Consider the following 12,386-nt stretch of genomic DNA (forward strand, 5'->3'; position numbering starts at 1 on the left):
CTACGGGGGTCATCCTAGACCCTTAACCATCTTTTCAGCTGTCCCCTCGCCCGCTTACCACGTCATCAGAGCTCGGCATTTGGCTGCAGCAGAGAACGACAGTTCCCGAGATAGCTGTGGTGGCGAATGAAAGCTGCCAAGGCACAGCCGTGGCAGTAAACCACAGCTCCCAAGAGTGAAGATGTGCTTCTTGATGCATCCACAGTACCGGGATGTACCATTCATCTTGGCACCTACCATGGTGGGGCAACGAACAAGTTGTTGCGGGAACCAGCACGAGGAAGAAGCGATTATCGTTCCCCAATACTCTGAGATCGAACATCATTCAAGCTCACAGCGTGGATAGAGGTGAAAAGCATGCAACCTCTGGTTCGCAAAGACCACAATCGTGTATCCCGACTCCTTGACGCCTAGCCCCGAAAACCATCTCGAGTGACGTCATTGACCAACAAGGACATACCTGGTCGAAGATGAAGATTTTACAACGGCCTCACCGAAAGAGCTGGAAAAAAACTCCAATAGACGTGACGAGTTCGGCCAAGAAACCGGAGACACCGATGGAATCACCTGGGAAGACAATATTACTCACGTACAGGGCCCAATGGCGTAAGACGTTCCAATCCTCCTGAGTGTGGTTCCAAACTTCGTTCTTCGCCTGCTCCATGACAAGAGAGGACTGTGGCGTATTGACAAGGTCGAAACCCGAGCAGCGTGGGTCGTAAATTTAGACCCAGCTGAACGATAGACGCTGTACGGTGGGCATACCCGCCCAGTCTCTAACGACCTTGTCAAGGACGGATGGATGGTTCCGATTGATGGTCGGATCTCGATTCAGGTTTCTCACCAGGCATCGAAGAAGTGCTTACAACTAGGAGGCTCGGTTGACGACGCCAATGGCGGTTGGGTTCGAAAGGGCTCCGGGACAGTGATATTGACGAGGATTGGAGATGCGCCGGACAGTCCACCCGGGGAGCGTTGAGAAGGTCGTGAGAGTGTCGTCGGTAAGTTTCCTTGGTGCAAAGCATGACGCGGAGTCTACATAAGAGTGTCGAATGACTTAACCTCTGGCCATGGAAGAGTCGGGAAGCCAGAGCCAGAGGAGTCGAACAATCTTCCGGCCCCGCACAACGGCAGACAGGAACCGTAATCGGGAAAGCCGAACCAGATCACGCTTCCCCACCCCCTCAATCCCGTTTATGCCCCCTGCAGATCCCCCAAAGCAGCAATTTTCCAACAACTTCCAACGTAGTCGGCAAAGTGCGGACCTCAATTCCGGCTCATTTTCAGAGCAAAGGTCGGAAACTGGCGGCCGAGTGCGAAACGCGGAGCGACATATGGCCACAGTCGTACCACTGGCGGGTCGAAATCACGAGGTTGTGGACTGGCGCGGCGGGAGTGAGGGCGCAAGGGGCGCGCACAACAGGTGAGCTATCAGGCGAGGGGTCGGGAATGTCAGGGCGGCGGGAGCTGCCAGGGAGAACGGATCCCGAGGTGGACTCCCGAGTTCGGCATGAGACGGATCAACGTGGGAGAGGGAAGATGGCAATTCCGCGCCGTGTCATGGTGGGAGGAACGGCATTGTCGCGCGGGTGTGGTCCAGCAGTTGGAGCACTGCAAAGGGCGGAACGGCCCGCAAACGTCCGAGATGCAACAGAGCCGGGAGTCACAGGAGCGGGGTGGTCGCTGCGGTGGTGGTGTGAGATGGGACGGGGAGGCGGTGGGTGGTTCGATGGTCTGATACATATACGGCATTGCCGTGTGGTGCGGAAGCGGGAAGCCGAAGAGTCTCGTCTCGCAACTCCCGTCGGAAGAAAGCCGACGCGGAACCTCGGGCGCGCCCAGGGCGGAATGGCCGACGGTCAGCCCACCTCAGCAGACACTTTGTCGTTTGTTCCGGCGGGATTTTCTTCGCCATGTTCAATTCTATGCGGCCAGCTCTTTTGGGCTCTCGCCGAGGCTCGAAGAACCCGTTGCCGCTGCTCTCGTTGGCCGACGACAAATTCCGCCGCGTCTTGGACTTTTTCCACTCCATCTTCATCACACCACCTCTCCCTGTCCATCACACTTACTCTTAGCCGGCTTCAGTTCAACGCTTGGATGACCGTTTTTCAGTTTCCGCTTTCTGGAATTCCTGGAGCCGACAATGCAACCCGATGCAAACTGTACTGGCCCAAAAGCTGACACGACTCCCCTCTCAAGCACCTGCACATTTCTCGCTATTCCTCAACGACGCCTTTTCAAACGAGATCAGAACTCGCTGAGACCTTTGCATCTGCCGCGGTCACGAATCTGTCTAGTCTCCATTTGATGGCAATGGAGCCTCCCCGTCGGCATTCCGTGGCTTCTCGTCCAGGACCTCCCATCTCAACCCTCGGTCGGACTGAGTTTCCCTTCGCAAACACCAACCACGACTGAGTCAAAGGACCGCATACGATTCGTCCCTTTCCATCAGTCGGTTCATCACGTGAAGGAGCAATGACGTGGAACGGATATCTCCGGACGAGTTTCGACTCGCACCCAACGCACTGGATCGCTGCGACTGACGTCGGATTTGCACCGGGTTCGAGACGTCCTTCCAGATTTTCGGAGGACCCTTATCAGTGATGCTACACCGTACTCCGTGGAGCCTCACATATTTCGTACCGCCTGGCAACCTTTTGCTTGTTCTACTCTGCAGAGGCCATCAGCAAGTTGGGCCAATGATTGCCACTAGCTTTGGCAAGATTACTGAGGCGTACCGTTTGTATCGTGCTAACTGACCAGTAAGGAAAGGGCCTGCGTAGAACATGCTGGATAACCTCCGCCGGCACCTTCGGAACCGCTGTTGACAAGCTGCATGATTAAGTGGCGACAAGCGTGCGCTTACAGACACCGCAAAATCACGAGATATTCGTAATCATGACCGGCGTGTCTCTCAGATGCCAGTTGTCTGATACTTGCATGTTCTTATCTGTAAGTGGGTTCTAAATGCAAGCAGTCTTGTTTTCGCTTAATGAAAACGGCTCCACGACAACTTCCGGTCTCTAGCAATGTCCGTAGAACGGCGCTCTGGTCCATAGGATTGACATTAAAGCCGTTTCCTCCGTCTCTGCGGTTCATCCCGTGGCTGCTGCGCTTGCGGGAGATCTTCTGCGAAAACTCGGTCCGAAGCGAACATGGCTTTTTTGGTCCACTGTGATGTCAACTTTACAATCTTCGTATCTGGCTACGAAATGTGCTTTGCTGAAAAACGCAGCAGAAAGCCAAATCGCCAGTCTACGAATGGCATTCAAGAGACGGTACTTTGAACGGCTTGTCCATGGATATTTTGACTTTGCCACCATCTCCAACCACGAGTGGTGAAAATAATATCGCCGAACGGCCTTGGCTACAGCCACAGCACGCGCATCGCGGGTAGTGATGCAATGATGCTTGGATCAGCAGTAACGTCATACCTCTTTCTCCCATGAAAGATGGAGCAAAGAAAGTCGTTTCCCTGTCTGGAGAAGACTGTTAAAACTACTTGCACCTCAAGGTCCTGGTGCTTCCCCTACCTTCATCAACTTGTATCTTCCTGCTTTGATAGCGCCACACCCAGTCCCTGAATCCTGGGACATCCCAACCGAAAAATATGGCAAAAGACGAGATGCCAGACGTTGAAAGGGCTGAGACCGTCCGGGATCGCCCCCAACCCTCGAATCGTGTTCAGCTATGTTAGTAGCCTGGTCAGATGCGCGATTGCTTTCGGTGGCTGACAACTTCCCAGCTGCACAACCTACCGCGGACAGACAAGCACACAAGGAAGAGCGAGAACGAGGACGCTCGCCCACCAAGAAAGACCTCAACGTTGAGATCGTAGACTGGGAAGGACCAGACGACCCAGCGAATCCGTATGTTAGACAGTGTCCACGGACAAACCAATTCTGACAAAGACAGGTTCAATTGGTCCCTATCGAAGAAATGGATCTTGACCATTACCGTGTGCTTCATGTAAGTCCCACGCTGGCCGTTCCAAGGAGCTTTACTGACAAGAGCAGTTCTATCTTGACCGGCCTACCTGCAGGAGCCTACGGTGGCGGCAACACGCAAATGGAGCAAAGATTCAACATTAGCCAAGACAACTTTCCCTGGCTCTTTTGGGCAACGACCTCCTGGAACATCGGAGCCGCCCTCTTCCCCCTAATCTTCGTCCCCCTGACCGAGACGAGCGGCCGCATGCCGGGCTACTTTGGCGCATACATTCTGTTCCTCATCTGGCTGATTCCTTCGGCTACTGCGCCCAACTTTGCGACCCTGATCGTCACCCGTTTCTTCGGAGGAGGCGCCTCCTCTGTATCAATCAACATTGTTGGTGGAACGATTACAGATATTTGGAAGGGCGACCGCGCCCGCAGTATCCCCATGAGCATCTTCGGCTTGACCAGTGTCGTTGGTATCGCTCTTGGACCATTCATCGGATCGGCCATTGCTTCGGAGATGTACTGGCGCTGGATTTTCTGGATCCAGCTGGCCTTTGACGGTGGAATGCTCCCCATCTTTTGGTTTATTCTGAACGAGACCAGAGGAGATCTAATCTTGGCGTAAGTTGCAGTCAACTGCTTTTTGACCGTCGGACACTTGCTCACAGTCTCACCAGTGCCAAGGCAAAGAAGCTGCGCAAGCAAGGCAGGACCAACGCCTACGCCAAAGCCGAGCTCGACAAACCCAAAATCTGGGACTCGCTCAAGACGTCGTTCAAGCGGCCGACAAAGATGCTGTTCACCGAATGGGTCGTCTTCAGCTTCACCATGTGGATTGCCTTTGCCTGGGGCATCCTATTCCTCTTCCAGAGCTCCGTCGTCCAGGTCTTCCAGGAGTGCTACAACTTTGGCGTCATGTCGACGGGACTGGTCCAACTCGCGCTGTCGGCCGGTGCGCTCGTCGGAACTATTATCAACCCGCTTCAAGACATGCTCTACCTGCGGTCTGCCAGCTCGAATAAGGAGCGCCCCGGCAAGCCGATTCCGGAAGCGCGTCTTTATTTTGCTGTCCCTGGTAGCTTGATCTTTACTGCTGGTTTGTTCTGGTATGGCTCTCCCTCGGTTCACGTCGTTGGACAAAGCTAACTGCCCGCAACAGGTACGGATGGTCCAGCTACCCCGACGTCCACTGGATCGTGCCCACGATCGGAATCGGTGCCGTCGGTCTCGGCATCTACGAAATCTACATGGCCGTAAGCTCCCCATCCCTCTCTACTCTCCACCACAAAAACTAACTCCGCACGCAGGTGGTAAACTACCTCGCCGACGCCTACGAAAAGTACGCCGCCTCGGCCCTCTCAGCAGCATCACTCGGCCGCAACGCCTTCGGCGCCTTCCTGCCACTCGCATCGCAATCGTTGTACACGAACCTCGGGTTCCAATGGGCGTCGTCGCTGCTGGGCTTCATCGGGCTGGTGCTGTCGCTGGCGCCGATCCTGATCCTGCTGCGCGGCGAGGACATCCGCAACCGGTCGCCGTTCATGCGCGAGGCGACGTACGACACGGACGAGATGGAGGCGCGCAGCAAGAGCCGCGCCACGTACGAGAAGAGCGTCGAGGAGCGCAGCAAGAGCCGCGCCAACAGCGCCCGCTCTCGTGGCAGCAGGCCCGGCATGGGCTCCCGCGCGACCAGCTACATCGATGCCATGCGTGGCCATTGGGGCGCCGGCGGTGGCAGGGGCAGGGCTACCCCCAGGGGCTCCAATGCTGCTACCCCCACTGGCGTCTTGAGTCCCGTGTCTATGCGCTCGCCCGCCCAGACGCCCGCGCACAGCGTGCGTGATATGGCGATGACGAGCGCGCCGGGCACGCCGGCGCGTGGCAGGTCGCCAACAGGCGAGGCCAGCGGCCGGGATAAGACGTACTCGTAGACTGGTTGGCTGGCTGCAGTCAGTGAACGAGCGGGCGAGCGAGAAGTGCTTCCCCGTCTTTTGCATTATTTTGCATTGCATTGTTTCGATTTTTTATGTCTCCGTATAATGGCACATTTATACGCGTCGCATCTGCATCTTCTCTGGCGTTTCTATATCATTCGACGAGTCCAGGTTGCGGCAGGGTTGGAGTTCCGAGAAAAAAGGGATGGAGTGGGATAGAAATAGATGCGAAAGAAACGAGACTGCCCTACGTCTAGCTGCAGTAATGAACGATATAGCTCTCTAAGCCCAACCATCATGGCTGACGGGGCGCGACCATCGCGGTGAATTAATGCTCCCTTCATCGGCGTCCCTGTCTCTGGCGGGGAAACTCCACCCCTAACCCCCAATAAACCCCACACCAATCTCCCTGCCCTTCCCCTCCTCCCCATCTTTCTACAGCCCATGGGTGTCGAAACAAACTAGGCCGCCCGGCAATGACAGTGCGCCTAGTATTATTTATGAAATGTTTGTTTATCCACTTCTGCTACATATGCCTGCGCCTAACGGGCATCCAATGACTACATACCACTACAACATCGCTGTGGTTGCGACCAGGAAGTGTCCATGTATTGCTGCAGCCAAACCATAGCGTGGGTGTTGAGGGAAACAACATGCCTACCTATCATGCAAGGGCGAGGAGGACGAGAGTGAAACAAATCCCAAGGGCCAACAACCCCTTGCCAACTGCTCCCTCCCTCCCTCCCCTTCCCTCCACGCAACAGAGCAATAGACAGCATCACTCCCATGCCATCAAAATCACAATCACACAAACCCAGGCATATAAAGAGGTAGATAATAGATGTCTATGTTGATGAATTCGATTCCACCCGCGCGCGCCAGTAGACTAGACTAAACTGTACTGAGCTAAACTGAGCTGAAGTGAAATGAAATGAAATGAGCTGCACCAAACGCTCGAGGCAAATGAGAGAAAGATGGAGGGAGGGGCGGAGTATGAGAATAGAGATGAATGATGTAGACGGATATGACTATGGAGAGAAATAGATAGATATGTGGTTTGCACACAGTGATGGGACAGCGGCGTCATCATGTGGCAAGGTAAATAGGTAGGTAGGTAGGTAGGTACGTTGATACATCGTCAGGTAAGGTAGGTGTTGCCTGCGAAAGAAGAGGATAAAAGGGACAATGAAGAAGAAGACGGAGAGAGAAAAGGATGACGACTAGGTAGGTGGTAGGACGCAGACGCAGACGATGACGAGGACAAGGACAACCCAAGACGACGTAACCAGACCAGAAGACAGACAGACCCACGGTGCGCACAGTCGAGTAATATGAATCCGCATCAATACCTCGATGTGTTGGCTGGCTGGCTCGCTCGCGCACTACTACCACCTCGTTGAACGGAGGCTAGCGCTCGCTGCCCCAACACTCGACTGCCGCGCCATGGCACCGCTTTGTAACCACACAATTCAGCACAGCCACGCTCATCAAGCGCCGTTCTTAGTAGCCGCCGCCCCATTACCATTCCCATTGCCATTACCCTCAGCCAGCGGCTGCTCGTCCGGCCGCCTCGCGCCGCAATCGGCCCAATTGCGCGGCCTATCACCCCACTGCTCAAACTTGGCGCCATCAAAGCTCCACACGCCGTTGGTCTTGTCGGCCTCGACGGGCTCCTCGATGACCTTTGCCAGCTTCTCGAAGACGGGGTTCTGTTCGGCCTTTGTGAAGTAGCGCCGCTCCCACTCGCGCCCGTCCTCGCGCTCCTTGCGCCGCAGCTCGCGCTGCTGGTTCTCGATGAACGACTTTTCGCGCCCCGTCGTGTCCATGTCGCCTCGTGCGATGGCTTGGGCGACCTTTTGCCATGCCCGGCGCGACTCGAGCTCGCCTTGCTGCTCGACGGGTGCCACGGACAGCGGCGTCGTCTTGCTGGACTTGGCGTCGTACGTGTCGATTACGTCCTTGGACTTGCAGCTGCCCTTGCGGATGGTGAATTGGTCGGTCCATTGCCCGTCGATCGAGTACACGGCGTCCTTTTCCGTCTTGTCCGAGGGGTACAGCGTTGCGATGAAGCTGTTTCTCTTGCCGCTGATCCAGCCCTTGCCGCTGTAGTCGATCTTGGCCGTGTAGCCCGAAGACGAGGTGATGTAGGATTTTGAGTTGAGCTCGACGTATGGCGAGCCCGTGATGAGGCCTTCGATGTGCAGCGAGGGTAGCGTGATTAGGTAGTCTTCGTCAAAGGCGTCGAGGTGCAGGAGCGCGTGGCCGACTTGCTTTGTGACGAGTCAGCGCCATGGTGCGGATGCAGGTACGGAAACAATTACCTTGATGTTGATGGTCCGCGAAAAGGAAGCTTTTTGGCCGCAGTAGCCAGACAGGCGCACGCCGTGCTGGTCGTTCCAAATCGAGTATGCCGTCACGGGTGGGTGGTGGCTGACGCCATAGTCAGCAACATGACCCCTCCTTCACGAGTGGAATTCGGGGCTGCGTACCTGACCTGCTCGCTGATGAGCTGGGTTGTTCCTGCATCATCCTCCCACTTTCCCAGGAACAGCTCGCCCAGAAAGGGATTCAGCGGCTTCTTTTCGCTGCCCAGCTTCTCGCTCCGACTGGCGTATTGTTGCTTGAGGGTGCTGAGGAACCACTTGAGGACGAGGAGGGCGCGCTCGGCGGGGTCTTGAGCGCTGGCCGGGGCGACGAATAAGCGCGGGTGCTCTGCCCAGTAGCTCGAGAATTCGGTGAGGGAGGTGGAGCTCAAGATGAAGGGCGGCGCCGTCATGGACGACAAATCGCCGTTGAATGAGGCGACAGACTGCGAGAAAAGCCATGGTCAGCAAGCATGGTCCAGGTACATGAGTGAGAGCAAGGCTCGGCAAAGACAAGTATCTAGGTGCGCCCTCACCTTGAGGAATGAGGACCAGGACCCCCGCGACTGCGGAGGGACGGCCGAACCTGTATCGGCTGAGGACATGGTGTTGTGATTTCTTGGAATTGGCGGAGGGGGAGAGTTGGGAGGAGGGCGTAGAGGAGGACAGGCGGTTGAAATCGAGGGGCAAAGGTGAGATGATGTTGAGGGACCGACCGAAGTGGGTGTCCGGGTGGCTTAGGTAGCCATAGTCGTCATTACTTCGGACAAGCTATCCAAGGATAAACACCTCATGCGGCCAGGGTTCAGGTTCACTCGCCCACCTGAACGGCCATCATCCCGCCTTTGTTTCTGCTCAACTTCACTTCTTCACGCTGCCCTGTCATGCTGCCGTGGTCCCTTGGCCTCGTCCTGCGCGCTAAAACAAACGCACGTCGCCGTCACTCGACAAGTACACACTACGCTAGCTGTTCCACCGCCCGCAGCTCCGCAGCTGACAACATTACCCGAAATCTCATTACCGTATCCAGCTTTGGCTTTTTTCTTTTTTTGCTTTTGCTGTGCCTCTCCCCCGCTGCCCACCAAGACGAAGCACTGGACAAGGCTTGGGCAAAAGGCGTGGCAGGGGACAGATGCTCAAAATCTCTTGCAAATGAGCACACCTCCCCTTTCGATCAACTACTCCTTCTGAGCACCCCCGTGATCATCACCGTCCCCAACCCGAAATCGCTCCGACCATCTCACGATCCACCGACTGATCGCCTGGCTCACACGTGATGCATCTAGGAAGTCAGCACAAATTGAAGAATGCGCTCAAGGCGCAGTTGCGAAGCAAAAGCCCGAGTCATCTCCTCTGAAAACATGTGGAGCATTCGACCTCCCCAAAGGATAGACACAGGGAGTCAAGTGGTTGTGCATGCACGGCTTCGGTGACTAAGCGCGGCTCTGGGGTTGTATGACGTCTTATTTTGTTTTCAGCTGGGTAGGCGGCCCCCCACGTGCCAAGCTCCTCATGGTCCTAGATACAATGCAAAAGCACTCTGTCTGTATGCTCGCAGTCATCATTCGTCACAGTCCGAAACAATCTAGGTCTTGACCGTAGGCTCGCTGCGGCCCGTGTACTCCTCCAGCTTCAGCAGGCCCGTCGCAAGGTCCACATTGTCCTTGAGATACTCTTGCGTGTCGATGAGAAGCTTGCTGGCCTCACCCTCAAACTTCTCAACGTACAGACGGATGGTTGCTCCGCTGGAGCCCGTGCCCGAGAGACGCACCACTATCCTGCTGCCATCGTCGAACTTGACGTAGATGCCCTGGTTCTTGCTGACGCTGCCATCCAGGTCCGTGTACGAAAAGTCGTCGGCCTCGACCACCTTCCTGCCCTTGACAGTCGAGCCAATGAACTCGTCCTTCTTGGTCGTAATCAGCTCCTTGATATTGGCAATGACCTTGTTGGCGCCCTCCGTCTCGCAGCCCTCGTAGTCGTAGCGAGTAAAGTAGACGCGGCCGTACGTCTTCCAGAAGTCCTCCTGGATCGACTTAATGCTGGGCGTGGTGCCAGTCTTCTGGCCGACACCAGCGAGAATGTTGAGCCAGGCAACAATGGCCCACAGACCATCCTTCTCACGGATGTGGTTGGAGCCGGTACCAAAGCTCTCCTCGCCGCAAATGTTCATCTTGTTTGCGTCAAAGAGACCGCAGAAGAACTTCCAGCCGGTGGGCACCTCGTAGCTGCTCAGGCCCTTGGCCTTGGCAACAAGATCGACGGCACCCGAGGTGGGCATGGAGCGGGCCAGGCCGTAGACGCCCTGCTTCTTGAAGTAGGGGATGAGCTCGGCGTGGTGAGCAATGATGGCCAAGCTGTCACCGGGGGAGACGAACGCGTTGGCGCCGTAAATCATGTTGCGGTCACCATCTCCGTCAGAGGCGGCACCAAAGTGGATGCCCTTTTGGTCAACAACGTCGACCAGAGACTTGGCGTAGACGAGGTTGGGGTCGGGGTGGTGGCCGCCAAAGTCGGGCTTGGGGATGCAGTTTTGCGTGCTGCCCTTTTGTCCGAGCTCCTTCTCAAAGATGTCGATGCCGTACGGGCCAGTGACACCGTTCAGGCCGTCAAAGAGAATCTTGAAGTCGGGGTGTTCCTTGAGGAAAGACTTGATCAAGTCAAAGTCGAAAATCTCCTTCATGAAGTTGACGTAGTCCTCGGTCGAGTGGATAATCTCAACCTCGAGCGGGCCGTACGTGCTGGTGCCAATCTTGTTCAAGTCGACGTCGGGAATGTCGGCGATCTTGTATTCGGCAAGCGTCTTGGACGTCTCAAAGATCTTGTTGGTGACGGTCTCGGGGGCCGGAGCACCATTGGCAAGGTTGTACTTGATGCCAAAGTCCTCCTCGGGTCCTGCTTCGTGTCAGAGAATACAAGGCCCCAAAAGAAAAGTGCGTCTCAGCTCCCACTTACCACCGGGGTTGTGGCTGGCCGTCAGCAGAATGCCGCCAGTGGCCTTGCGAATGCGAATGACATGGCTGGCAGCGGGTGTGCTCAGAATGCCACCTTGGCCAATGATCAATTTCTTGACGCCGTATGCCGCACCGATCTTGGCGATCAGTTGGGTGACTTCGGGGTTCCAGTAGCGGCCATCGCCGCCAATGACGAGGGTGCTGTCTTGGACGCCTTCGGGGATGGAGAGGAGGATAGAGGTGACGAAGGCCTCGCTGTAGTGAGCCTTCTGGAAGACCTTGACCTTCTTGCGAAGACCGGAGCTGCAAAGCTACCAGGTTAGCTCGAAGCTCAGAGGGGTGAAGCGGGGCAAGGTGGGGGGTTGGAATAGAGCAGAGACGCTCGAGATTGAGCACTCGAGCGTGAATGCAGCCACCCAGTGGCCTGAATTGACGCTCCCGGGCTCTTCAAGGAGCTCGAGCAAAGGGAGGAGCAATTGGGGTCGGCAAAGGCTTCGAATAGCCAGTTGGACGCCGCGGGGCACGGTGCAGACTTACGTTCCGGGCTTCTGGTCGGGAAAAGCGGTGAAGGAGACGGTCTTGACGCTCATGGTGATTGCTTGGGAGGTAAACGAGGGTACGATGGTGGGAGAGACGCAGGAGAGGAGTGGGTGTAGTTGTGAGTTGAGAAGAAGGAGGCGGGCGAGTTGGTACGGTGGGAGGACGAGGGAGACGTCCAAGCTCATGTCCGGGCGCCCGCCGCTGCAGACCCCCTGTCACCGCGTCAACCCCACCGTCTCTGCCCTCTTGGAACCCCGACGAACCTTTCCCGTCAACCAATCAAGACCATCGCGGACGACATCCTGTTACACGCGCGACTGTTGAGAGGCCATGGAGCATGATCCTCTGCACGTCGAGACGCCAACCCTGCCACCCGCCACGTCTCCAACTCTACCTCAGTCAGGTCACGACTGAGTCTTCCGCGTGCTATTTTTGACACCATGATGCCACTGAATCTCGACAGCTCCCGGTGCCATTCCCATCCATCGAACATGGTGACTTCAGGATCATCTTTCACAACTACAGGGAGCTGGAGTGATTCCGCTCCTTTCCCACTTCCTCGAGAACATTAGTCTTTCATATTTCCTGCAGGAGTATCACGGCTTTTGCTTTCCAGCCACCAACAAAGTCTCGGTCATTGAGTAGCCATCGCTGTCG

At 56.0% G+C, this 12,386-nt stretch overlaps 4 protein-coding genes across 4 annotated transcripts; 2 read left to right on the plus strand and 2 right to left on the minus strand.

The window, feature by feature from the left end:
* The first annotated feature begins 855 nt into the window (after window positions 1-855).
* Window positions 856-2,537, plus strand: J3D65DRAFT_151189 (uncharacterized protein). Its single transcript, XM_066794086.1, has 2 exons — window positions 856-1,001; window positions 1,078-2,537. The coding sequence occupies exons 1-2, from the start codon at window positions 948-950 to the stop codon at window positions 2,179-2,181; spliced, it is 1,158 nt and encodes a 385-aa protein (XP_066650497.1). The 5' UTR covers window positions 856-947; the 3' UTR covers window positions 2,182-2,537.
* A 967-nt stretch (window positions 2,538-3,504) lies between these two features.
* Window positions 3,505-6,251, plus strand: J3D65DRAFT_151092 (major facilitator superfamily domain-containing protein). The gene is made up of 7 exons (XM_066794084.1): window positions 3,505-3,692; window positions 3,746-3,869; window positions 3,916-3,969; window positions 4,017-4,559; window positions 4,616-5,044; window positions 5,098-5,191; window positions 5,246-6,251. Exons 1-7 carry the CDS (start codon window positions 3,611-3,613, stop codon window positions 5,867-5,869), a joined length of 1,950 nt encoding a protein of 649 aa, XP_066650498.1. The 5' UTR covers window positions 3,505-3,610; the 3' UTR covers window positions 5,870-6,251.
* A 1,108-nt stretch (window positions 6,252-7,359) lies between these two features.
* On the minus strand, window positions 7,360-8,840 carry J3D65DRAFT_648382 (oxysterol binding protein-like protein; the record flags this gene model as incomplete). The annotated part of the gene is made up of 5 exons (XM_066802385.1): window positions 7,360-7,471; window positions 7,493-8,142; window positions 8,194-8,302; window positions 8,362-8,681; window positions 8,772-8,840. 5 exons carry the CDS (start codon window positions 8,838-8,840, stop codon window positions 7,360-7,362), a joined length of 1,260 nt encoding a protein of 419 aa, XP_066650499.1.
* An 803-nt stretch (window positions 8,841-9,643) lies between these two features.
* J3D65DRAFT_640674 (phosphoglucomutase-like protein) lies at window positions 9,644-11,870 on the minus strand. The gene is made up of 3 exons (XM_066801819.1): window positions 11,727-11,870; window positions 11,191-11,492; window positions 9,644-11,130 (listed from the first exon to the last, which is right to left on the minus strand). Exons 1-3 carry the CDS (start codon window positions 11,777-11,779, stop codon window positions 9,821-9,823), a joined length of 1,665 nt encoding a protein of 554 aa, XP_066650500.1. The 5' UTR covers window positions 11,780-11,870; the 3' UTR covers window positions 9,644-9,820.
* Window positions 11,871-12,386: the final 516 nt, after the last annotated feature.

This window comes from Phyllosticta citribraziliensis (genome assembly GCF_038025025.1).
Source record: "Phyllosticta citribraziliensis strain CPC 17464 chromosome Unknown J3D65scaffold_14, whole genome shotgun sequence".
Taxonomy (NCBI): Eukaryota; Fungi; Ascomycota; class Dothideomycetes; order Botryosphaeriales; family Phyllostictaceae; genus Phyllosticta; species Phyllosticta citribraziliensis.